This window comes from Pecten maximus, chromosome 4, assembly GCF_902652985.1.
Source record: "Pecten maximus chromosome 4, xPecMax1.1, whole genome shotgun sequence".
Lineage (NCBI taxonomy): Eukaryota > Metazoa > Mollusca > Bivalvia > Pectinida > Pectinidae > Pecten > Pecten maximus.
The window spans coordinates 36080466-36108016 of record NC_047018.1 but is presented as its reverse complement, the minus strand read 5'-3'; the positions used below and the strand labels follow the sequence as shown (position 1 = coordinate 36108016).

At 34.5% G+C, this 27551-nt stretch overlaps 1 protein-coding gene across 1 annotated transcript in view; it reads left to right on the top strand.

The window, feature by feature from the left end:
• The first annotated feature begins 3274 nt into the window (after positions 1–3274).
• LOC117325971 (F-BAR domain only protein 2-like) overlaps positions 3275–27551 on the top strand; it is a 41686-nt gene continuing 17409 nt past the window's right edge. The window contains 21 exon segments of the mRNA XM_033882511.1: positions 3275–3369; positions 4481–4572; positions 4812–4886; positions 6167–6190; positions 7214–7355; positions 7651–7722; positions 9626–9706; positions 9922–9946; positions 10244–10323; positions 11232–11330; positions 12008–12104; positions 13451–13474; positions 16000–16107; positions 17595–17627; positions 18356–18439; positions 25030–25062; positions 25065–25095; positions 25512–25527; positions 26006–26114; positions 26266–26393; positions 27344–27411. Of these exon segments, the coding sequence (XP_033738402.1) occupies positions 3343–3369; positions 4481–4572; positions 4812–4886; positions 6167–6190; positions 7214–7355; positions 7651–7722; positions 9626–9706; positions 9922–9946; positions 10244–10323; positions 11232–11330; positions 12008–12104; positions 13451–13474; positions 16000–16107; positions 17595–17627; positions 18356–18439; positions 25030–25062; positions 25065–25095; positions 25512–25527; positions 26006–26114; positions 26266–26393; positions 27344–27411 (1448 nt within the window). The 5' untranslated portion in view covers positions 3275–3342.

Sequence of the window (27551 nt, the reverse complement as noted above, 5' to 3'; positions counted from 1 at the left end):
CACACAATGGGCATGGTGACTTATTTTATATTTCACAAAAATGGTATTGAAAATAGGCCAAGGTCATTTGTATGCTGAAACTTTATAGCACTCAATCCTTGTTAACTGCTGGCAAAATGTCAGGCGTATGGCTCTTCTGGAACTTGTAAAGAACAGCATTGTTTTTTCAACATATCTGACACCTGCGACTTTGAACAGCTCAAGGTCATTGACAGGAGGAAACTTTATAGCACTCCTTAGATGTTACCTATACAGGCCAAAGTCTTGGCCTTGTAGAACATTAAAAAATTTGAACAAATTGATATAACAATTAAGTATTTAAATGCTAAACAGAAATGGACATTTAACAAGTAAAGGCTTTCCAGTCTGTGAGTTTAAGATTAAGAATGATATCTATAATTTTGAGTAGACACTGTATGTTAGACATGAATGTATTCACTCCTATGTAAAGAACTTGGTGCTATCTGTTGAGAGGTCCTCAAGAAGTCAATGTATGACATATAAATTCATAACAAGACAATACTCATTGTTTCCTATTCAGAAGGGTTCAAAGGTCACTTAGGCATCCATTGACTTTTAAACCTTTATCAATCACAACCAGAGTAGGATTATTACTTTATTTTATGATTTTATGGTGCAAATATAAACCAAATCTGTTGAGGGGTCCTCAAGGTATAACATTGATTCCGAGAACTGTGTCAATTGCAGATGGGGTCAAAGGTGACCTTTCAACCTTGACCATTGACCACCAGAATGTGATCTGATGAAGAACATAACATTATTATAATACAGTGTAAATACTGGTAAGATCCAAATCTGCAGAGCAGGTCTCATTTACTTGATTTGGATAAATATGTGTCCCATGTAGAAGGGGTCAGGGTGACCTTGACCAATTACCACCAGAATCAGACATAGAACTTGATGTTATGATACTATGGCATAAATATGAACCAACTCTGTTTAGGGGTTCTCAACATATGTAATTACTTCAGAATGGGATGCAAAAGGGGCAAGACGGACACAGACATGGATAACACTATATTGTTCCCGAGCAAACAGAAAACAAGAGATCCAAGACGGATGTTGGCACCCACCAATAAATTAGTGGTTCTGTGTAGTACTGATCTCTACTCTTTACTTTTTCAGTCTTTTCCCTTTTCCTATTTACCTTTTGATAACAAAGGAAACCTGCATAAGACATCTATGCTAGATATGAGAAGAACTTTCTGAAAAATAGCGACGAAAATTAATTTCAACTGTCAAAATCCAAGATAGCTGCCATTGCTTGTTTTCCAAAGAAGTCTCCATACACATGAAATCTGAGAAAGATCATCAGGAATGGTTAAAACAAACTTCAACTGGAATGAAGGGAACTGATATATCATTCTTGAGAAATATCAAGTAATAGCAATAGCAATAAAAAAAGTTCAAAGGTCAAAATACAAGATGGCTGCCTATGAGCCATTTTGTTTTCCTTATATGTCTCAAGATTAAACAAGCACAACTAGAGACTAAGGGGAATATACACATCAAATTTCAGAAAAATCAATTCAATGCTTCTCAAGAAATAGTGACAACAAAGTTCAAGTGTCAAAATCCAATATGATCCATATCAGCGATTTTGTTTTCCTGATCATATTCTCAAAGCTGGATGGGCACTAGCCCTACACCAGACATGGTGTCAAGGCCAGAGGAAACTCGGGCTAGATGGGCACCTATGTCATAAATATTAAGTTTTGAGAAATATCCTTCCATTAATCCTTAAGTATTAGTGATAACAAAGACAACTTTTTTTATCAAACCTAATTACATAATGAAATTTTGAAAGTCTTCATTAAAGTGATGAGATAGCTTGATCCTCTCATTATCAGGTGCATGTAATTATATACAACAAAATGCCAGTGATCTTATAATTCAGCTTATTGCTACTAAACACTCTGATTTGAGACACTTGCTAGAATTGGTTTCAGAAGAAATAGAGAGGGATTAAGGTAAACTCTGGTTCTTGTGGTATTTATCTTGATTTTTGCCCAAATTCCTGGTGTTGGACAGCAAATTGAAGATACCAAGGTACAGTGTAAGGGAAGTAACTCTCTTTATGAGTTACAGCTTACCAGAATACTGCCAATGACCATTAAAGGCTCTGTGTTGTACCATTTCATTTCATTTTATTGATTATCTCAACACCTTTATAAACAAGATTATACTAAAAAAGATACACGGTAATAGAAAAAACATAGAGTTAGGCAGAAATAGCCTTGTTCCACAAATGATACGGTTTACCATGGAAAACTTGAGTAAGTGTTTTTTTCCGATAATCCTGCAGAGGTTTAGGATGTTACCCCAGTAAATACTCACTGCTTTTACCCAATGACTACGGAGAATTAATAATTTCCTCTTCTAATTAACCCTATTGGTAGAATTACAGTCTATAAGCCAGGGGTCCCAGGTTTGATCGCCATGATTGAATGCATTGAAATAAATATAAATTGTTTTTAATGGAAAAAAATTACTGTAAAAGTGATCTCTTTAATTGGGAAAGGGATGTTAATCCCACCCCTCCCTTATTTTTGAGAAACAACATCTCCCTCGTTTCCAGTTCTTCTCAAACCATTTACATTGAAATCAAAATATTAAGTTAGGCCTACTTTATCATTTGACACGCCTAAAACTATGAGGCGCCGTTTCACTATTTATTCCCATTTGGTGATATCACTTATTCGAATAGGTGATATCACCAATTCATTTTTCAAATAAGTGATATCACCCATTCGAATAGGTGATATCACTTAATGAAACAAATAGGTGATATCACTCATTCGAATAGGTGATATCACCAATTGGAATAGGTGATATCACTTAAAAATATTCTTAAGTGATATCACCTATTCCTAATTCAAGTTTGAAATGTTAAATAATATGATTTGGTAGGATCAGAGACATATACACATATGTGTATATATGTCTCTGGTAGGATATTTATTGCAAAATGTATTTTGGCTAATTTTGCAGAAGTCCGAGAATTCTCCAATGTTTCATTTGTCAACTGATGTTTGTATCAAGACTCGTGTTTACTTTAGGGCAATATTTTAGTTTGTGTTTTCAGTAAATGTAAAATGTTTCTTTTTTTTACATTTTGTCTTACCTGTATTCCTTTTGAACTTTTCGCGGAATATTACCTTCCGCTTTTCGAAGGTAAACCATTGCCACGTTCCGCATGAAAAGTCCTATGTTTACAAGCGTTTAGTTGACCTCATTTATGGTCTTCACTGCGCATGTGCGCTACATCAAAATAAATCGCCATTTTCTGCTATCTCTCCAGATGATTTTAATAAGTCCAGGATGACAACATTTGCAGATCACTTCTGGGTATGCCATTTAGAATTTCAGATTATTAGTTGTGTATTTCCTTTACCAACTAGTCTGTTTCGCTGTCGATTGTTGCAATCGAAAATGTTCCGCATTTGAAAAAGGGGGTGTTCCTCACCCTGTCAAGTGTCGGTGTGGCGACTGATGTGTTCGCGACTGTCAGCTTGCAAGAGTTGCCATACGTTATGGTCGACTTCTCGGTTGTAGATTAAATAAAATAAATGCAAACTACATGTGAATCATGCATACATCTACTCTCAAACAATATCCGTGTACTAGTTTAGCATATCTTACGTATGACCGAACGTAGTCCACATTCAAAATATTACAATACGAATAACATGTCATTGCTTCAGAACATATTTTTTTCAAATCTCTGGCTAACTACAGAGTCCAAGAGATGCATTCACTGAAATGATACATGGCAAGGACTGCTCCCCAATGATTATGAATTGATTTGTTTATCTTCAGGTTGCAGCCGAAATTAACTGATTCGTAAATAAGACCTATTGCTGGCTTATATCATGATCAGGATTACCCCTCAAATAATATAACAACCCTTTCCAATATTGTGCAATTTGTCATATTATGGAGTCTCACTTTGTAGAGTACAATTAGATTTTATCAAGCATAAACAATACCTTCACATTATGTGCTTTATACAACATTTCAAGAATTCCTGTTATTTACAAACCAGCAATTAATTTCATGCAAATCACAATCTCCACTCAGTTTGAATTGACTGAACCATTCTTCACAGTAACAAGTTAAAACGACCATTTAATTTGATATCATTGAAAATTTGGTACAATATGTTTACAGAAATATATTAAGCAAAACTGATATGATAAGAAACAAGTTAAATTACATTGAGAGCAATCTCCTTTTCAGATTTTAAAAAAAAGAAATCAATGTTATTTAGCATGGATTTATATTTTAAATCATATTTTAGATCCATGTCCATTCGACTACAATATTGGCTACAAAGCTTCCAGTTTAATTTGGTCCAAACCACATATCACTGTTCATATATATATAAAGTTGAAATGATAATTCAACAAAGTAATAGTTAAATAAATAACTTCGCCTACTGTACATTTATGTTTTTCAGGGAGAGAAGAACAATGGATTTTTTGTGTTGTACCATAATATGAAACATGGCCAAACAGCGTCAAAAGAATTTATTGATTTCCTTAGGGAAAGGTTTGTGAAATTTTTACTTGCATACAAAATAGTTTTTACCTACATACAAGATACAAAATACAAGAATATTATAAAAAGTTGAATGTATAAAAACAATAGCATTAGCTCTGTAGAGCGATTGTTGCCAAAAAATGGCTGTAATAATGTATATAATATGAAAAAGAAAAGCAAATTGTATTAAAAATTGAATATGATTAGAATTGTGAGGATATTTTTTACTGAAATCATGTATTTGATAGCTGTAAGGTGGAAGAGAGCTATAGCACACTACTTAACAAGCTTGCCAGGACAGCCGCCGCCAATACGCAAGTCGGGTAAGTCGCACGCCTTATACCCAGAAACCTCAAACTTTTGTCTTTCTTGATAGTGTTTTTACTGTAATGTTGAAAAGATTTGAGAATAAAAACATTTTGTACATGTATGTAGTATGTCCTGAGATCCAATTTGAGTTAAGGAACCATAGGATTATAATGTGACATGAAAATAGGATTCTATATCGACATATATCAGTACACATGTTCTTAGGTAAATGTGCTCTGCGTCAAATAATATACCATGTATATGGTATGCGGTGATGTTCAGATAATCAAAAACAATCTAGTTGAGTCATAATCAATTGATTATGATGAAAAGTAATGGCTCCATTGATGTTGGCAACAATTGAAGTAATCAAAATTTTTGAAACTGGAAATTTCCTTGAAAGTGTTACATATTTTCTCTAAATTAATTAAAGTGCTTTTATGTGTAGTATTTAGCAAGAAATTAATTGAATTGTCCTGTACATACGTTTCCCAACATTTTACAAAAGACTGACAGCGCTAACTGGAAGTTTTCTTACAAGTGTACTAATATGTTAGCTAGCAACATTTTGTAGTTTTGTATTTTCTCTGAATCCAACATGGCATTCCACGTTGTGCTTCATGAGCGACAAAGTCCTCACATACAGTTTATTACTAGGTATTTGCCAGCTTCATTTCCTGTATGTCTAGGAAGAATTATGAAATTCAATGCATGGCATTGCGTTAACAATAAGTGGTTACGCCTACCAGGGTATATGTTGAAAAGGAACGTAGAAAGTCACTTTTTATATGGCGCTGATGATCAACATATTGATGTAAAATGTTAAAAAATAGTGGGGAAAAAATGTGAAAAATATATTTATATCATAAATGTGCTTTCTTATGATATATTCTATAGAATTAGTTATATAGTATGTTAGAATAAGTTTTTGAACTGATAGCAAATGCACTTAAAAGCAAGGACCAAATTATTATCAGAAATAACTGAATAACATATTCACAAATAGTTATCTGAATAGATATCTAAGGCAGTGTATGTTAATATAAATGCAACAACAGATATTTACATTAAATAGACTTTAAAAAAAGATGAATATTCCAATTATAATTGATAATCATTCGGTAAGCATCTTTCAATAATCGATCATGATTTCTCTCCCGATTCCAAACATTAAATAACAGTGTTAAGTACATGTATAAGGCATTGGTTTTCAAGATCTATTGAATCTATAAATTTTACTGATAAATAAGCCAAACATGTCTGGAATATTAATTTGAAATACTTTTTTTCCTAGGGATACGAAAGGAGGCATATATGAGTAAACATTTTTACGAAATTCATATTTTCATAAAGTAGTTACACAAAAAATGCTATAATTAATTAGTGAGCCAGTATTAGCACCATATGTTAAAAATATTTATAACACTACCCAAGTATGTTATTAATTATTAGACGATTTAAAGTTGATGCACTTGAGTTGATTTATGGTGTATATGGTGATAAAGTCATTTTAATCAATGTGTCATGAAAATAATGCATTTACCCATGCACTCCATATATATATTTGATGAATACTTTACCTGTATATCATCATTAGATTCCTGTAATTCCAACTCTGCACTTTCTATGACAATGATATTGATAAAAGTTTAAAAATTAACTTTCAGATGTATCTAAATCAGTGTAAATGTAACAAAGAATGGTTTTGTCATTATAGGTGTTACCTGTGAAATTTAGTTTCTTAATGTCAATGAATACCACATGAGTAGTTATTGGAGAATTGAAGCTAAAATGTCTAGTTTAGGGATGAGGGAAGACCAGTTTAGATATAGCGTACATGTCTGACATGGCAGTCTATGGCCAGTACATGGCTCCGTAACATTTACATTGCGAGTTATGCAGCCAGAATACCAGTTATACAGCTATACCCTCACAAGCAGTGACTTTGTATGATAGTTACCTCCCTTAGATGATTCACCTCTGCACCTCCCCATGTAGAATACCTACTAATTTTAGAAAAAAAAATTTCATGTATTAAAGAAAAGATAATCTGGTATCCTTCAATGGAAACTAGGAAATATTTGTTAACTCAAAGTTTCATTGAAAGTAAGATATCAAGGCATTATCAAAGGATTTACCTCAATGTAAATTACATTCAGCAGGTTTAAAAACCTGAACAGATAATTTATATAAATTGCCATATTGAGAAAATTAATCATATTTCAGAGCTTACACCATAAACTGTAGATGTGTATTTATTAAACATACTTTACTGATTTCTTTGATATTACAGGGTAAGTAGAAGATATGTGATTTTACTCTGCATATTTCTGGTTTTCAGCACGTTCGCCCCGTTCTGGACAGTGCTGAAGACACTAGCTGAGAAGCTAGCTTCACTTCATACACAGCTTGTACATAGCTGGACAGACCTGATGAAGGATGTGGCCCGCTACAATGAAGACCAACACAAACGACACAAAACTGTAGGTGATCTGTCTATCTTCAGTTGATTAATAATTAAAGAGCAGCATATAATGTAGGAAACTTCACTTTGAAGTAAGATTGCATAGGAAACTTGGGAGGTACTAGTCAAGTTTGTAAAGATCAGTTTCTAAATTAAATCAGTTTTAATAGCACAAAATTTAATATTGAAACTAGTCATAATTTGATTCTTGTATGTTTGTAGGAAAAAATCAGATATTAGTAATAATTGATATTTTCATCGATTTGGTATGTATGAGCTATTCTTGTTTTGAATTTCGTTATCTTTACTTTCAGATGAAAGAAAGTGAGTCAGGAACACAAGAGATAGTTCATTCCATACAGCAAACCACAACTTCATTACATAAAGTAAGTTTCTTCCCGCTATGAATAAAACAGGGCATAACATCATTATTGAAAGTTTGTTTCTTCCTGCTGTGAAAAAAATAGAGCACAACATGAAATTTCTTCATGACATAAATAAAATGGCGCACAACTTCATCACATAAAGTACGTTTCTTCCTGGCATCAATAAAACTGACCACTTCATTACATAAAGACATGGCCAGAAACAAGAATATTGTGACATACATCTGACATAGCCGTGTACCTAGTCATACATCTGACATAGCCGTGTACCTAGTCATACATCTGACATAGCCGTGTACCTAGTCATACATCTGACATAGCTGTGTACCTAGTCATACATCTGACAGAGCCGTGTACCTAGTCATACATCTGACATAGCTGTGTACCTAGTCATACATCTGACATAGATGGGTACCTAGTCATACATCTGACATAGATGGGTACCTAGTCATACATCTGACATAGCAGGGTACCTAGTCATACATCTGACATAACAGGGTACCTAGTCATACATCTGACATAACTGTGTACCTAGTCATACATCTGACATAACAGGGTACCTAGTCATACATCTGACATAGCTGTGTACCTAGTCATACATCTGACATAACATGGTACCTAGTCATACATCTGACATAACAGGGTACCTAGTCATACATCTGACAGTGTACTTAGTCATACATCTGACATAGCTGTGTACCTAGTCATACATCTGACATAGCCGTGTACCTAGTCATACATCTGACATAACTGTGTACCTAGTCATACATCTGACATAGCTGTGTACCTAGTCATACATCTGACATAGCTGTGTACCTAGTCATATATACATCTGACATAGCTGTGTACCTAGTCATACATCTGACATAGCCGTGTACCTAGTCATACATATGACATAACAGGGTACCTAGTCATACATCTGACAGTGTACCTAGTCATACATCTGACATAACTGTGTACCTAGTCATACATCTGACATAGCCGCGTACCTAGTCATACATATGACATAACAGGGTACCTAGTCATACATCTGACAGTGTACCTAGTCATACATCTGACATAACTGTGTACCTAGTCATACATCTGACATAGCCGCGTACCTAGTCATACATCTGACATAACAGGGTACCTAGTCATACATCTGACATAGCCGTGTACCTAGTCACACATCTGACAGTGTACTTAGTCATACATCTGACATAGCTGTGTACCTTGTTGACATACGTATTTGACAGCCCTACTTATTCACGACTAGTTACCTACCTGACATACATGTACCCATGACACAATTATATGGTTATACAGTTACATGGTTACTATTTTACTTTATTCAAGTCAATGTTATTTCATTACTTGACAATTCATTTTCAACAGACGCAATTGAGTAACGTCATTTTCGACAACGTAATTGAGTAAGGTCATTTTCAACAGATATGATTCAGTATTGTCATTTTCGACAGACGTAATTGAGTAACGTCATTTTCGACAGACGTAATTGAGTAATGTCATTTTCTACAGACATGATTGAGTAACGTCATTTTCGACAGACTTAATTGAGTAATGTCATTTTCGAAAGACGTAATTAAGTAATGTCATTTTCTACAGATGTTATTGAGTAACGTCATTTTCGACAGACGTAATTGAGTAACGTCATTTTTTACAGATGTAATTGAGTAACGTCATTTTCGACAGATGTAATTGAGTAACGTCATTTTCGACAGGCATGATTGAGTAATGTCATTTTCGACAGACATGATTGGGTAACATCATTTTCAGCAGATGTAATTGAGTAATGTCCATTGATATTGCTTGTTTATTTGTTCTCTGATGTTTTTACTTTCATTGTTGCGTCACTAACGGTAGCAGAAGATATGTAGCTGAAACTCTTGTATTTACTCTGTAGGCTAAAGAATTATACCATACGCGTTGTTTAGAACGGGAACGACTAAAGAGAGAATCTGCATCCCAAAAAGACATGGAAAAGGTAAATATTTTATTGTGATTGAGGAGACTTAAGTATGTCAATAACAGAGAAATTTCACTTTAAACTGTTTCTGGAAAGAAAGAAAAATGTCACAGGAAATTTTGATAAAGGGAACTATCTGAAAATTTGGTCAAGTTCGGATAGGACTTATAACTTTAATAATGCAGTATTGTAAATATGTTACTCAGTTGTAATATTTGTTGTTGTTTTTGCAGGCGGAAATTAAATGTAAAAAAGCTAGTAAGTATGAGAAGATCACACAAAAATACTTTTAAAGTACTGTTATGCTATGCTAGTGGTATACGTAATTGACTTGTTACAATGCAACCCTACATCAATTTAAAAGACCAATAATATTTTGTTGTGTAAACATTTAGTGTTTGTTTTATAATAGTTGTAATGATATCAGAGTTTAAGAGCTTGTCGTGACTTTATAAAGGTAATATAGATTTTACAATCTTGTCATACAAATTCTTTATGAAGATTGCCACTGAAATCATATTAACACACAGCTAATTCTCTAAATTCTTGTTGCAGGTGATGATTATAAAAATTTAGTGGATAAATATGCAACTGTTAGGAATGAATTTGAAACCAAAATGTTGGGGTCCTGTAAGGTGAGTGGATACAATAAAAAATGAAATACCTTTGTACCTAACAGTAACATTTTGTTTCGCTGTGATAAACTGGGCTTCTGTGTTAATGTGTTTGAGATAGGGCAACAGATATGTACATGCATCTTAATGTCTTTGGTTAATCACAACCAGTGTTTGGTTTTGGCGCGACATTTTGGTAATTACACTGTCACCTTCGTCAGGCAAATGACCCGTGCAGCAGCAATGTATACTAAGGTGTTATGGGTGCAAGTTTGTAAACTTAGGTGTTATGGGTGCAAGTTTGTAAACTTAGGTGTTATGGGTGCAAGTTTGTAAACTTAGGTGTTATGGGTGCAAGTTTGTAAACTTAGGTGTTATGGGTAAAAGTTTGTAAACTTAGGTGTTATGGGTAAAAGTTTGTAAACTTAGGTGTTATGGGTGCAAGTTTGTAAACTTAGGTGTTATGGGTGCAAGTTTGTAAACTTGGTGTTATGGGTAAAAGTTTGTAAACTTAGGTGTTATGGGTACACATTTGTAAACTTAGGTGTTATGGGTGCAAGTTTGTAAACTTGGTGTTATGGGTACAAGTTTGTAAACTTAGGTGTTATAGATCTATACAAGTTTGTAAACAGGTTGAAAATTCTTGTTTATCTACTCTGAGGTGGTCAACAGTATACAAGTTGATGCAACTATTCTGAAAAGTCGATTCGACTACTATATGTAGTAGTCATCAAGGTCATATCCTACACTGTGATATACCGAAGTCTATACACGTCATACCAGCCTTAAGAACAGGTTTCATAATGTACATGCATCTGTCAGGTATTAAAATGAAATGCAAGGACATTGATTTCTTAACTTAAGCTTAATGTTTAGGTTACAATGAAAGTAATTTGTGTTTATGTCATATTGTGTGTGAATTGTTTCAGCACTTCCAAGAGCTACAGGAAGAACATATATGTCAGATGAAAGACTTCATTGATACTTATGCCAAAGCCTGGGAGAATGAGCATGCAGTGATGGGCCAGGTAAGGTCTTTACTGAGAATGAGCATGCGGTGATGGGCCAGGTAAGATCTTCTTTAACTGAGAATGAGCATGCGGTGATGGGCCAGGTAAGGTCTTTAACTGAGAATGAACATGCAGTCATGGGCCAGGTAAGATCTTTAACTGAGAATGAACATGCAATCATGGGCCAGGTAAGATCTTTAACTGAGAATGAACATGCAGTCATGGGCCAGGTAAGGTCTTTAACTGAGAATGAACATGCAGTCATGGGCCAGGTAAGGTCTTCTACTGTGGATGATATCATTGAAGCCGTGTGAAGGAAATTCCTCTAATTTTCATGTTCTATTGCAAAGTAATACAATCATTCTAGTTCAAAATGACTTAAGTTCAATACAAAAATGATTTTATATTTTGTAAATTATGTGTTATTTTACCTGCTCTTACAAATAAATCACACAGTGCCAAGATATTATGATACGATGAAATCTGACTGAAGGAAATTGTTCTGATTATCATTTCATAGAATTTATTTTTTCTATAGATGTATTTATATATGTGAAAAGTGGGCATTCTAATACTCAGTTAAACAAAAGGATGTAATAAGGATTTAATCACTTAAATGCAAATTATATATAGATCTGTAGACTGGCCATGTACTTTCATCATCAAGGACATAACATGATTTTGATGTGTTACAGGTTCACAAAGAATTCAAAGCAAGCTGTGATGAATTATCTGTACAGAAATTACTAGAAAATTTTATTTCTTCCAAAAAAACTGGAACAGAAAAACCAGGTAAGAGCAGATAACTCTTGCATACATCATAGTGTTAAGAATGTTCTATTGATAACATCTAAAGGACATAATGCAATTAAAACAAGTGTGAGTGCATGCTCTTGGCCTTACAAAATGATTAAATCCTATAAAACTGGTTATATTGCCTCTGTTTGTGAGTTTGATACCAGTTTTGACGATCAACTGTTGATTCTTTTGTCAAAAAGGCATTTTGGCTACCATCATAAAAATGTATTGGTTTCAATATTGTGCATGTTTTAATACAAAAAAAACATTGATAAGAGTTACTGTATATGCATTTTTCTTGATATAAATATTCTGCCAGTTGGTGATCAGATGAAGCTTCGCCCCACAATGGGATAAGATTTCCTACTGATTGGATAAATGTCACTAGGATGTGATTTCACACTTATCGACAAAAAAATGTATAATACATTGAGGGAAATTATTCTCTTGTCTGAAAATTTACCTTACTCTGGATAGTCTCCTGTATGAAATATGGGGGGTAGTGTTTTGTCTGAAAAGGTGTGTTCTGTCAGAGGGTAGTGTTTTATCTAAAAAGGTGTATTCTGTTAGAGAAGTGCCTTGTATGAAAATGTATATTCTGTCTTGTCTAAAGAGAATTTGATATCTTACTTTTATATTTATGGTGTAAAATTGAATTAGTGGTGATATCATTTGATATCTTACTTTTATATTTGTGGTGTAAAATTGGAGCAGTGGTGTTTGTGAAGATCCATGTTGAGTGTTAATCTTGTGTAAATCCTATTTAATGCCATGACCTGTCAGTGTTAGTGCAATATCAGTCTATACACAATACTGTAGCCATGAACAGTGCAATGTTTCTCTGCATTGTTTAAACTGTTGTCATTATATTTTGTCTCAATGACTGTACACATTTAGCTTTAAAAATATATTGCCTTGTTTTGTGTGCTGCAATCGAACCCTATGGTATTATTTTATATTTGAATCTTTTGTAGATAAAGGTGACCCAACTACAGAGATGTGGCTTTCAATGCTTTATTAAATATATACATATAAATAAGCTTTTCTGATTTCCATATTTTCCATTTGAAATTAATTTTTCTTGAGATTTTTCTTTTGTGCCAATAACATAAATCTGAAACCTAGCTTCACTTCAAAATGTGTGGCTTTTGATATGCTTCATCATTTGTTGTGAGATCTTCTGTTATTCGTCCACAAAATTTTCTTAATATTGTGTGTGTACTTTCTGATTACCTTTTACTCTAAGCTATGTTTAGGATTTTGTGTATAAACGTAACTGTACAGATGTGTGACACTGTTGTGATACATTTTGACACTGTGTTCCGCCTTCTCTTTGTTAGTCATGCGTTGTTGGGAGTACACAGGTACATATCACTCTAACCATAGTCGTCATGTTAAATGTTGTATCAGCTCACCTGACCCCGAGTGCCAAATTAAGCCTTGGTCTGTTGTCATTTGGTTGTGATTTTTTCTAAACAAATTATATGGTGTAGGTTTATATTTGGGTATTGGTTTCCTAGGATCAAGTGCTAATGAAGTTTGTGGAAAGAAGTGACCTTGACCTATATTTTAAGTCACTAGGATTAAATTCTTTGAAATACAACAACTTCTGATCAAATAGAAAGCCTAGAATTATAATATTTGGGTAGTAGCTTCCAGGAATGAAGCAGAATTAAGTTTGCTTAAAAAATTACCTTGACCCTCTATCAAAATCACAAGGGTCAACTTTTCAATAATTTTAATGGCCTAGAATTATGGTAGACAGTACTTGTAGCTTTCCTTGGTAAATATGTGTTGTTTTTTCATTCTATGAAAGTCAGCACATGAGTAAGATAAGCTAGTCTTCCAACAAGGATCTGTCATTTTTAGAGAAAAGATGGACTACAACATACTAGCTATTGAAGTTGGTTTAAAGAAATTTATGTGGGTATAGACAATAATACTCTCAGGACTTACATTTTTATAAAATTTGGAAAGTAACCCAGTAGCTTAACTAAAGAGATATCAGAAACCAATTTTAAACTATCTAGATTTTGTAGAAAAAATTATGAAAACCTGCAAAATTTTGTACAGATAGCATGAGATATGTTGTACTTCAAAATCATATTTTCATTCTCTCCTAATTTGCAAAATGATAAATATTGATTTCATCACTCCATCCATTCCATTCACTGTTCTCATCAATTTGTTTGCTAATCTTCAACATAATTCCAAGTAATAGATAGTATGTATATAATACAATTATGGTACATGTATTATTCAACAGTAAAATTGGGTATATGAGTATTGAATTAAGTGAAACCCTGTCAACACATGTCCTTTGCATTGCAACTATTGCGTAAAAACAGCATGGTCAGGGCATCCAGTAGACCCTTGAGAGTATATCATTGACTCCCGAAAATCAGATTTGACTCTTGGGTTTGAAAACACATGTCTATTTGACATATGTTTTGACTCTTTATAAGATTTCTGAGAAAAAGTGATTTGACTTCTGAAAATGCTAAATCTCGAGGGTCAACTGAAAGACCTGATGATTCATGATGAGAATATATACAATGGTTCCTAGTTTAAATTATATTTAAAATTCTTTGTTTCCTTGCATGCCACTTCTTACTTATTTGCTTGCTTTGTCCGAGTTGTGAGTACATAACTTAGCCATAGTTAGATGTGTTTACAATACTGGTATGAATTTCTACACTGTTAGACTGTTAGATGTGTTTACAATACTGGTATGAATTTCTACACTGTTAGACTGTTAGATGTGTTTACAATACTGGTATGAATTTCTACACTGTTAGACTGTTAGATGTGTTTACAATACTGGTATGAATTTCTACACTGTTTACAATACTGGTATGAATTTCTACACTGTTAGACTGTTAGATGTGTTTACAATACTGGTATGAATTTTTAGATGTGGCCAGGTGCTCTCTTTCTGTGATGTTTGGACATAAACAGCATATATATTATACTGTACAGTCATATACTCCTGATGCTCTCATTGAAGTGAACTGAGAATAAAAAAAGTCAGGGCTCTTGTGAAATTCATCCAACATTTACAGAAAGGTCCTGACAGTCTACTGATGACAACGTAACCTGGCTGGAGTATTCAACATATTTTCCATTAAACATTTTTATTATGCCATATAACCTAGAAATGAAATTCTAGTAAGAGAATAAAGTAGTTATTTTGTTTGTCTGGTCAATACCGATATATGTTGCTACCTCATGGTTCATCATGAAGTGCTGACGTTATTGTCCGATACGTAATTATTATTGCCCGGTGTATTAACAGATATACATCTCTAGGTAATTTCCCTATCTCATATGTGTTTGATAGGTCCTTTGTCCCTTCACACTGCTTTACTAGGAGCTTATAATGGTCTGGGTCTGAGTGTCTGCTGTTGTGATAGTGATTAACATACTTGTTTATCATCTTTACTCTCTGATCTTTGGTTGGTAGATTTAATTACAGTATTTTTATCTTGTGAAAGAAATTGAAACAATATTTCGCTAGGTACCAGTACTTAAAAACAAAAGTTAGAATATGACAGCTCATAAAATGTTTATATCATAAAAATAATGTTGACAAGCTAAAGGTATTTATATTATAGTAATACCAAGTCAACACCAAGTTTAGATGATTAACATGTGATTTCAAATGTATTGATCAAAATAGTGATAAGACTAAAAATAACCTGAAATATCGAAACTGCTTCAAAATGAAAGTGGTGACAAACTAGTAAAAAAGTACATTGTTAAGGCAAGCAATGACCAAATCTTGAATTTGTTAAAAGAGTTACACTAATAAATAATCAATTAATTACATCTATTATTTATGAATTTCAATTATTGTATGTACTATGTATTATACATTTTTCTCCTCCAGGTCCGATAGAGTTTGTAGAACCAGACCTGTCGAGTCTACCTGCTCCACGCCCCATGTCGCCCGAACCCAATGACAAGCGGGAAAGCTTTTCGGAGAAGCGGGGTCAAGGTAAGACATATACTTATATACTCACTAACATTTCCTGTTTATGCTTTATAAGTGGCCTACATGTATTAATGAATATGATAGTTTTACGGGTGGACGGGTGTTGTCAACCAAAAATATAAAACCCAGTTGTTCTCACTCCCAAGCTTGATTCCAGATCATTTGTTTAATTCATTATTGAATCTAATGGAATAAAGTTCAGCCTTGTAGAACTTTGAAATAAATCTTCATTTTGAAATCAAATGTGCATTTTTGAATCCCAGTATATATAGCTTTGAGAGAACAGCTGAGTATTTCTAACATTTAATGGTGATTTTGTGTTGAGTTACAAATCTTTCCTCATTAGGATCAACTTTGTAGATCTAGTCTTAATTTAAAATTCCCTTATTTTTGGTTTCTTATTTAGTCAACCTGTTATAGAAATTTTCTGTTTCCCCACTGAAAAAAAAAAAAAATCGGAATTCTAAATTAATTCATAAAATTTTTGCACAAGTCAAGGCAGCAGGGTTGGTTATAGTTTCATAGCAACATAACAACAAATCACCATGGTATTTACTGCAGACTAACTACAATGCTGAATACTAGTTAACTAACATCGCAGCATGGTATAGGGAATCTTATTTAATGTCAGCCATTAGCTGACGAGGAACTATATACAGGTATAAACTGACCAGTTATACCTACTATATACAGGTATAAACTGACCAGTTATACCAACTATATACAGGTATAAACTGACCAGTTATACCAACTATATACAGGTATAAACTGACCAGTTATACCAACTATATACAGGTATAAACTGACCAGTTATACCAACTGTATACAGGTATAAACTGACCAGTTATACCAACTGTATACAGGTATAAACTGACCAGTTATACCAACTGTATACAGGTATAAACTGACCAGTTATACCAACTGTATACAGGTATAAACTGACCAGTTATACCAACTGTATACAGGTATAAACTGACCAGTTATACCAACTATATACAGGTATAAACTGACCAGTTATACCAACTGTATACAGGTATAAACTGACCAGTTATACCAACTGTATACAGGTATAAACTGACCAGTTATACCAACTATATACAGGTATAAACTGACCTGTTCCAATTGTATACAGGTATAAACTGACCTGTTCCAATTGTATACAGGTATAAACTGACCAGTTATACCAATTGTATACAGGTATAAACTGACCCGTTATACCAACTGTATACAGGTATAAATTGAATACAGTATATGGATATAAAATGACCAGTCATTTACCATCTATATATTGGTATAATTTGATCACAGTATATAGGTAAAGAATGACCAGTTATTTACTACCTGTATACTGGTATAGTGAACTATAGTCTGACCACAGGTGTTGTACTTGTATTTATAGCACAATGACAGGCCTTACTAAAACATGTATACATGAGTTGCTGTTTGATATTTGCGGGGTTGACTATTGTGGGATTTTCTTTTCTTTTCAGATTCTTCTTCTGCTTCTAAAGCTCATCGTTCATGTATGCCTTCAGTTTTATTATCTATCGTTCATACTTTTGTCAATGTGTATATACCATAAATAAGAACAAAAACATGGTTCCACATGATGCATGCACTTTATCAAATGACTGCTATAAATAGATCATTGCACCGTCTGTCATCAGCAGTGAATCCCACCCAGACCCAACACTATAAACAGCCTGCATTAAACCAGACAGCATCACTCATATAGCATCAGCAGGAACTAGGATTTTAGTATCATTTCATTAAAAGTCATAGAGGGTTTCATTATTTTCCTTTAACGGAATGCTTAAGTAGATCTTACTGCTAATTTATTTTTGTGTGACTTTGTTATCGTTAATAATGAAATAATTAAAATATATTTTAATACAAATGTAAGTAAAATTTCCAAATCTTACTTATGGTAGCAGATAATTCAGTATTTAGATGTTTTTTTCACATATTGTGAGATGATAAATGTAATTGTGATTTAAGTACAGTTGTAGACAGTTACTACAACGCCAAGATCTGAGTGAATTATATATTTATATAGAAATGTAGTAACATTTTTGTGTGAAAATGAGAAATAAAAGGTCAGCATCTTTATAAATCTATCAAGAGTAATGACAAAAACAGGAATTTAGAAGTATATCCAGTAAGCTGCAGTTTCTTTGAGAGCAAATGGTGTGAGAATTTGAACGTGAATAACAGAATTGACATGTTTTTTTCCCTGATTGTCTCCTTCCAGACTCCAGTGGGAGTCCCAGTCCGGTCTTGTCCGACCAACCGGGTCCTCTCAGTCGCAGTGTAAAGCTCCGCGTGTCCAGGACATGTAATGATTTCCTGTCTTTTGTTGTGGGTTGATGTGTGCGCTGTGTCTGTCCAGCCATCTGTATTGTACAGTAGCCCCCAGTTGACAGTGTTTTATTAGTAGTTTTGAATTAATTTGCTGGTGCTGTAATATTGTATGTAGTCTGCATGATCTAACTCGAATTGGCAGTGGTCACCAATTTTAACATATTGGAGAGTGGGAACTAGTGGATCGGGAAGACAAAAGCTTGGCCCAGGCATACGGGTTTTACAATGGTTATTATAAAACACCAAAATACTGTTTATGTCACCTAAGTCACAAAATGCAAATGATGGAGGCGGGCTTCATTCTGAGTATGGTTTTGCTGTTGTAACATAATAATAGAGTCGTGTCCATGTTTAGGTGAGATGGGAAGCAGTTCAAGAAGGGAGGGACAGGTCAAGGGAGGGCAATATAAGTATAAAGACAAGGGTTGAGTTCTAGAAGGTACTAATGGGATCTATAAATATTGGAAATAATTAAGTACCTTGAATAATAGGTGTGATTGGCAGAATGGTGACAAAAGCATACAAACTAATTAGTTAGTTTTCTATGTTCTTTTGAGGATGAAGGGTTAAAAGATCTAAAGTAATATGAAAGAAATTTTCAGTTTTCAGTTGATAAATTGAAGGACATGGGGAAAAGTTTTACAAAAATAGGGGGATAGGGGGGGGGGGGGGGGGAGGGAAGCATTGGTGCAGTCAATCTATTTAGCTTTCGAATGAGATGGAAACCTGATCAGAGGTATTTAGAGATGCTTGTGTGTCCTGTAGTCCTGGTAATATTGTAAGCCAATAATAAAGGCAATAAGATGTTAGAAATAGGAGATAGGTGCTAATTAGGCCAGGCAATGGGCTAGGCATTAAAAAGGTGTCAACAAGATGTTTTAAAAGCTGTATCATCTAGAAAAGTTGGGGGTCAGGTGATATATCAGATCATGCATGGAGGTGGAAGGACAACACATGTGGAATGGCAAACAAATATCCGTATCCTCTAGGAATAAAATGTCTATTTAACGTCTCCAATAACACAGCTACTAATGAGAATTTTTGCACTTTACTTTTTGCATACCAAAGCATGCTTACAACTCTGTTGAAGGATATTAATGTGTGAGCCTATTGCTTCTTAATTATCTGGTTTCTTGCCGATAGTGCCATATATATACTATATGGAAGCTTTGCTACTAGAGATCTGAAATGGTATCCCAGGGTACACACACATACTGCTTAGGATATTTAACCTGCTATCAAATGGTAAATGACTAATTCAGTCGGATATATCTGCCTCTTTATATTTAACCGTCAATATGACACAGCGTTCATTTCTGGTCACAAACCCTGTATGGAAAGGCTTAGTATGAACTGTTGCGCTAGTTGTATCTCATAGAATAGCTTTATTTCTGATTGTGTTTTTGTCTGCAAAGATTATAATTTTTATTGTGTCAGTACCTGTATCATCATTTTGCCTCATCACTGATCTTGTTCCTGAAAGTTGTGTCATCATATGTCAAAGACGGTTTTATTGCCGACAATTGTGTCACCACATGTGTCATCATTTGTCTTGAACCAACAGTTATGTCATTTCATGTGTCAATACATGTGTCATCTCTGGTCCTGATACCAACAGTTGTGTCATTACATGTGTCATCACATATGTCATCTCTGTTTTTTATACCAACAGTTGTGTCATTTCATGTGTCATCTCCTGTCTTGATACCAACAGTGTGTCATTATATGTCAGTGTTTCACATTGCTGAAATTGTGTCATTTCATGTGTCATCACACATGTCATCACAGATCTTTATACAAACAGTTGTGTCATTTATTGTGTCATCTCTGGTCTTTATACAGACAGTTGTGTCATCACATATGTCATCACCTGTCTTTATACTGACAGTTGTGTCATCACATGTCATCAATATCATTTGTCTCGGTATCAGTTGTGTTCACCGCATGTGCCAATAGAGGTCTTGTCAATGACAGTTGTTACACATCTTGTCTATGAATTTGTGGCATTCACAAGTTATATATATGCCATTCAGAATCTATTATCGTTATAATACAACTTACATTCATGTACTTATAGACTACTACATGTTACAGCAATAGACTTGGTTTTACAATGTCTTTGTGAAAAGGTTATCAAAATTTACTCACCTTTGATGATTCTTTACAGCACATCTCGACCCACTTTAGTAATTTTCTGTCCATTATTACAGCGTTTTATCTTCAGGTGTTCTTGTGGTCCTAGTTCTTCATAAAGTACTGGTTAATGATTATGTCATAATAAAAGATGCTACGTATCTACGTATCCCCTTAGACCTGTCATGATACTGACAATTGGATGTACAAGTATTATGTAAGAGCCGTGATCAGTAATAGGATTATATAGCAGAGTTGATTTTTACGGTACTGACAGCATTAGGCCTGCAATAAACATTGGATCTGTATTGGTTTTCGTCTCCCATCGACCGGCTGTGAAAGTATGTGTGAAAAGTGTTTATTTTTGTACATTGCAAAACTGATGGCAGAAAATTACTGAAATTATACACATCAGGATAAATAAGATACCTGTACACTACATATAGGGTTAATGTTGAAAATGTTCATTCTAATGCTACTGAGATAACTAAGTACAGTGGAAATCATAGATCTATTATATAATTACTAGTTTAGTAAGAAGTATCCAGATCCTGATTTTTGTTAAGGTATTATACCATTAAGAGGTATGTATACGTGTAACCGTAAATATTACAGGTAACAGTATAATGGGCACAGGTCCCTCACTCCTGATATATTGTGTCTGATGATATTATTAGGTCCTCAGTATTTCTGCTGTAATCCAGATATTATAATGGAGATACAGAATATGCTACAGTAACACCTACATACTTCAACATAACTAATCCTACGGAGTGTAGCATGTTTTAGAAAGAATGCTTTGTATTACTGAAATTCATTGTTTACAGAATACTTTGAACCTAGAAACATCAGCCCATGTCCCCTTGGACCTACAAACATCAGCCCACATCCCCTTGGACCTACAAATATCAGCCGACCTTCCCTTGGACCTACAAACATCAGCCCACATCCCCTTGGACCTACAAACATCAGCCCACCTTCCCTTAGACCTACAAACATCAGCCCACCTCCCCTTGTACCTACAAACATCAGCCCACCTCCCCTTGGACCTACAAACATCAGCCCACCTGCCCTTGGACCTACAAACATCAGCCCACATCCCCTTGGACCTACAAACATCAGCCCCCTTCCCCTTGGACCTACAAACATCAGCCCACATCCCCATGGACCTACAAACATCAGCCCCTTTCCCCTTGGACCTACAAACATCAGCCCACATCCCCTTGGACCTACAAACATCAGCCCACCTTCCCTTAGACCTACAAATATCAGCCCACATTCCCTTGGCCCTACAAACATCAGCCCATATCCCCTTGGACCTACAAACATCAGCCCACATCCCCTTGGACCTACAAACATCAGCCCACATCCCCTTGGACCTACAAACATCAGCCCCCTTCCCCTTGGACCTACAAACATCAGCCCACATCCCCATGGACCTACAAACATCAGCCCCTTTCCCCTTGGACCTACAAACATCAGCCCACATCCCCTTGGACCTACAAACATCAGCCCACGTCCCCTTGGACCTACAAACATCAGCCCCCTTCCCCTTGGACCTACAAACATCAGCCCACATCCCCATGGACCTACAAACATCAGCCCCCTTCCCCTTGGACCTACAAACATCAGCCCACATTCCCATGGACCTACAAACATCATCCCCCTTCCCCTTGGACCTACAAACATCAGCCCCCTTCCCCTTGGACCTACAAACATCAGCCCACGTCCCCTTGGACCTACAAACATCAGCCCACATCCCCTTGGACTTACAAACATCAGCCCACTTCCCCTTGGACCTACAAACATCAGCCCACGTCCTCTTAGACTTACAAACATCAGCCCACGTCCCCTTAGACTTACAAACATCCCCATGTCTCTCTCAGTCAGCCATATATCACTCATAGCCCACATCCAGTGTATAGGCTTTAATGGACATGTTAATATTGAGGTAATGATATATGTATTGCTGGGTGTTAGTGGGAGAAATATATATATCATGTGTGACATTTTCCTTATGTGTAACTAGGGTAGATGAGGATGTAAATGAGTTTTGTAAATCAATAAAGTTGACTTAATTGAACTGAACACTATGACAAGCTTCTCTGTCTAAACATACAAAAATTGAAACCGTGTTGTTAGTCATTAACTGGTATTTTACGAGGAACCTATTGTCAAGTAGAAATCAGTGTAAAATGCCAGTTGTAAATAATTGATGAGAGCAGGCTAGCTGATACAGCGTGAGGTAGGTAGTGTGGGGAGTTGTAGCGTGTGGCCAGAGTACCAAGTGTATTAGATAATTAATGAAGATTTGACATGCAGGTGTATATAGGTAGGTGTTGTAGTATGGTTAGTTTAACTTCCAACATATCCTCCAAATATCCTTAACAAGCGTCGTTGTTTTCCCTCTGACAATTTCAAATATTAGTTGGAGTGACTCGTACAATATAATATTCATTGTGGTTGTAATTTAAGAAGGATTATGCAACATGATACTCACTTACTGGAGGAGTTTAAAAACTTGAGTGGAGAACTAGGGCAGTCGAGTGCATTTAGTGAGAGATGTTAATATTACAGTTGTCATAATGTACACTGACCAGAGATGGACAAAATGGCTCTAGAAGCAACAAAGACAAATGTTTGTGAAGTTAGAACCTATGTACGGAAGGACTACCATTCAGTTGAGTGCTTCGGATGCTGTTTTTGAGATGTGTAGTGATGTCTCATGTCCAATGGAGATTTGTTTCCTGATGAAAACCAGAATGGCCTCACTGTACTCTGCATGACTTGAATATGTGTGATTTTGATTATACATGTAAATTTTTTATTAATAATCTGTTAGAGATTCAGTGGAACGTTTTAATTACTACTGCACGCTATGTGATGCACGTGTGTCAAGCACAAGATTCTTTCTAATCACAAATATTGTGTACAGTTTTGCCTGCAGGCCTCATAATGTTAAACAAATCCTTTGAATGCATTAAGTAATCGTACTAAATATGATGATACAATATATATCTATAGTAAGGACTGGCATCTGACTTGTGCCTATGATCACTTAAATTTCCAGCCTATCTCATTAGACGTAAGACTGTGTTAGCTTGTTCCTCTTTGTTCCTTACGAACAATTGTACCAGCTTGCTTTGGTGCCTTGCATTGGATTGCTTTGGAGATTGTTTATTTTCTATTTTATACATATATTGTTTTTAGATTCAGAAAGGAAAATTCATTTTGAAATGAGACTTCACGCATGAATACATTGTATATTGATGATATTCAACCAAATTTACTGTATCTACACCTACATGTATATCATCAATAGGCAGCAGTCAGTATGATATGATGATGCTACTGATTATTGTAATACCTTAGCTTCCTTTTCGGGGGATGTGATAGTAAATCAGTGGTAAGAGCCACTTGTGTTAATTAGTTTGACCATTTGATGGCATAACTTTCAAGTTCAGTCTCTGGGCATGGCACAATCACTATTCACAAATTTTGTTTCTTTAGATGTAAATTAATTAAAATTGAAGTCAGGACTCATGTTGATTAAAAGATTAAAGATATAACCGAAGTACCAAAAAATATTGGTGCCCAGTGCCTGATATACATGTGTATGTATATACAATCATTGCATCTTGCCTCAATTTGATGTTAAATATCCCATGTGGACCTTCATTGCGAATCTAAATAATTATACTTCAAGAAATGGTTGACTTGTCTGATAAATGATTTGTATCATGTGACAAAGTTATATTTCATTATGATATTTCCTTGATATTTTAAAACTGCTTATTGTGATTTTGTTGTTGTTTTTATGTTGATGTATAGTATATATACAGTATATTATGAGTGCATGTACTAATATGGTACATGAAGCTTATACTGGTAGACATAGTGGTTCTATTTAGATGCTGTCTCATAACCTGTAGTAACAGATGGTAACCTAGAAACAGATGTGTAACCTAGCAACAGATGTGTAACCAAGTAACATAATGTAACTAAGTAACAATAAACAAGTTTCTTTGAACAGTGACGAAATAAATAAATCATGGTTAGGCTCTGTTTAATAACTTTGAAGATTGATGAAATAAATATGTGTAGTTGTGATCTATCGTTTATTTGGCAGTTGCAATTTTTAACGTTAAAGTACGGAAAGTTATATACCTTAAAAGCAATTGTTTTATAAATATTATTGCTTAGATTCAGAGAAATTTTAGTGATTCTTCATTACTGTTACATAAATTTCATAATTTTAATACATTTTCTCTAATGATATTTAGTTTGTATGTATCTTTTTAAAGAAAATAAATTCTTCTTTATAGAGATAGATAAGAGCATTGTATAATAAAAACTTTAGTAACAGATATAATTATCCAGGTTAATGAATTTGTACAGGTGACTCCTGCATGCCTATTTTTTTGTATTTAGGGTTCCTCAAAAAGAAGAAGGAAAAGAAAAGAAAAAGAAGGAGGATAAAGCGGATACAGAATCTGTGTATGTACTTAGTAAACAGCTGTTTTTGAAGATTTTATCAACCTTATGTGTTTGTACATGTACATATGTAAATGTTTTCAAGGTTATCAAATAGTTCAGTTGTTGAGCAGCTGCCTAGTTCTTGAAGGTAATCTTTTGATATTGGTATTCTTAAGATAATTGGCCTCTGGATCATAAAACAGTCTTAAATCTAAAATTGTTTCGACATAGCCAATTACGTAGAGTCTTGAAAAGTAACCTCATACAAGATTGGTTAAGCAAGAGCCATGTAAAACAGCATATATAGCATTACAGTTGAGTTGTTGCTTATAATTTGTGAGATATATTTGGATTAAAAGTCAATTTTTAATTAGAAAAAAAAATACATTAAACAATGTCACAATAAATATATTTTTAAATGTTGATTTTGTTTACAGAGATACACAAGAAGGGGTAAGTTGAAAGATAATTCATATGGTATAAGGTTGATCATACCAATACAAATGTTCATTGGCTATCTAATTCTCATCTTATACAGGTTAGTTACCCTTCATGTATGTTTGATAAATAAGGTCTGTGGAAAAATGAAAAATTGCAAAGCATTACTGTTGTTGATAGTTATAATGTATAATACCTTTATGTCATGATACCTAAACTAGAGTTTCCTGGATTTAAGTTTGATAAGTACATATGATGTTGTAATTAGAGTTTCCTGGATTCAACTTTGATAAGTACATATAATGTTGTAATTAGAGTTTCCTGGATTTAACTTTAATAAGTACATATGATGTTGTAATTAGAGTTTCCTGGATTTAACTTTAATAAGTACATATGATGTTGTAATTAGAGTTTCCTGGATTTAACTTTGATAAGAACATATTATGTTGTAATTAGAGTTTCCTGGATTTAACTTTGATAAGTACATATTATGGCTACACCAGAGATTGACGATGAGGGTTACCAGATACGTCCTGATGACCCTATGGAGAACAATGGTGACAAAACCAGTTGGTATTCCAGCGACAGTGACACAGATTCAGGTATGTAATCACAGTTTACAGTAAGGACTCAAATTACTGATCACAAAGTGACAGTCGGAGACATACCCAATATGAACTTATCTTTATATAGCTGGGTCATGCTACAGTCTTTACCAGACATTCCATTTATCTCATGTGTATTTTATACCAGATGATGACAACAAAAAGAAAATCAAAGTGGAGATCCGGCCGCTCAGCCCCAACGGTGCCCCACCGATCACCAGTAATGTGAAGGATATAAAGGCCTCTGTGGAGGCTCTAAGACTCTCACCTATAGCAGTATGTATATAGGTTGTACTGTAACCTAAATAGATATGGTTACTTCCTTAACATCTAGGCTACTTATGTCCTATAATAACAATGTATACTGATCTCCTACCATCATAACAGTATATATACAGTTATACTGATCTCCTACCATCATAACAGTATATATACAGTTATACTGATCTCCTACCATCATAACAGTATATATACAGTTATACTGATCTCCTACCATCAGAACAGTATGTATACATGTTGTACTGTAACCTAAATAGATATAGTTACTTCCTAAACATCTTGGCTACTTATAATGTCCTATCACGACAATATATACTGATCTCCTACCATCATAACAGTATGTATACAGTTATACTGATCTCCTACCATCATAACAGTATCTATACAGTTATACTGATCTCCTACCATCATAACAGTATATATATATACAGTTATACAGATCTCCTACCATCATAACAGTATATATATATACAGTTATACTGATCTCCTACCATCATAACAGTATATATATATACAGTTGTACTGATCTCCTACCATCATAACAGTATATATACAGTTATACTGATCTCCTACCATCATAACAGTATCTATACAGTTATACTGATCTCCTACCATCATAACAGTATATATACAGTTATACTGATCTCCTACCATCATAACAGTATCTATACAGTTATACTGATCTCCTACCATCATAACAGTATATATATATACAGTTATACAGATCTCCTACCATCATAACAGTATCTATACAGTTATACAGATCTCCTACCATCATAACAGTATATATATATATGTATATAATATAACAATCAAGATTGTAATCCGTCTGGCCAAGTCATTATAGCTGTTACATTTTATATAAGGTATTGGAAATAGGTGATATTCTAAATTATGATACTAATTTATTGATGATATTCTAAATTATGATACTAATTTATTTTCAGAAAAAGCGAAGTCAAACACCAACTGATAAGAAAATGAAAAGGTCCCAGTCTGAGTCGGACACACTAGAGTAAGTGAGATCACACACCAAACTTATTACTATTAGTCCCCTACTGGTGAAACCTGGAGAACTATAGCTTTCCTCTACATCCATTTTGTATGTACATGTGAACCTTACTTCAGAATTTGTCAGGGCTCTAGCAGTTTCAA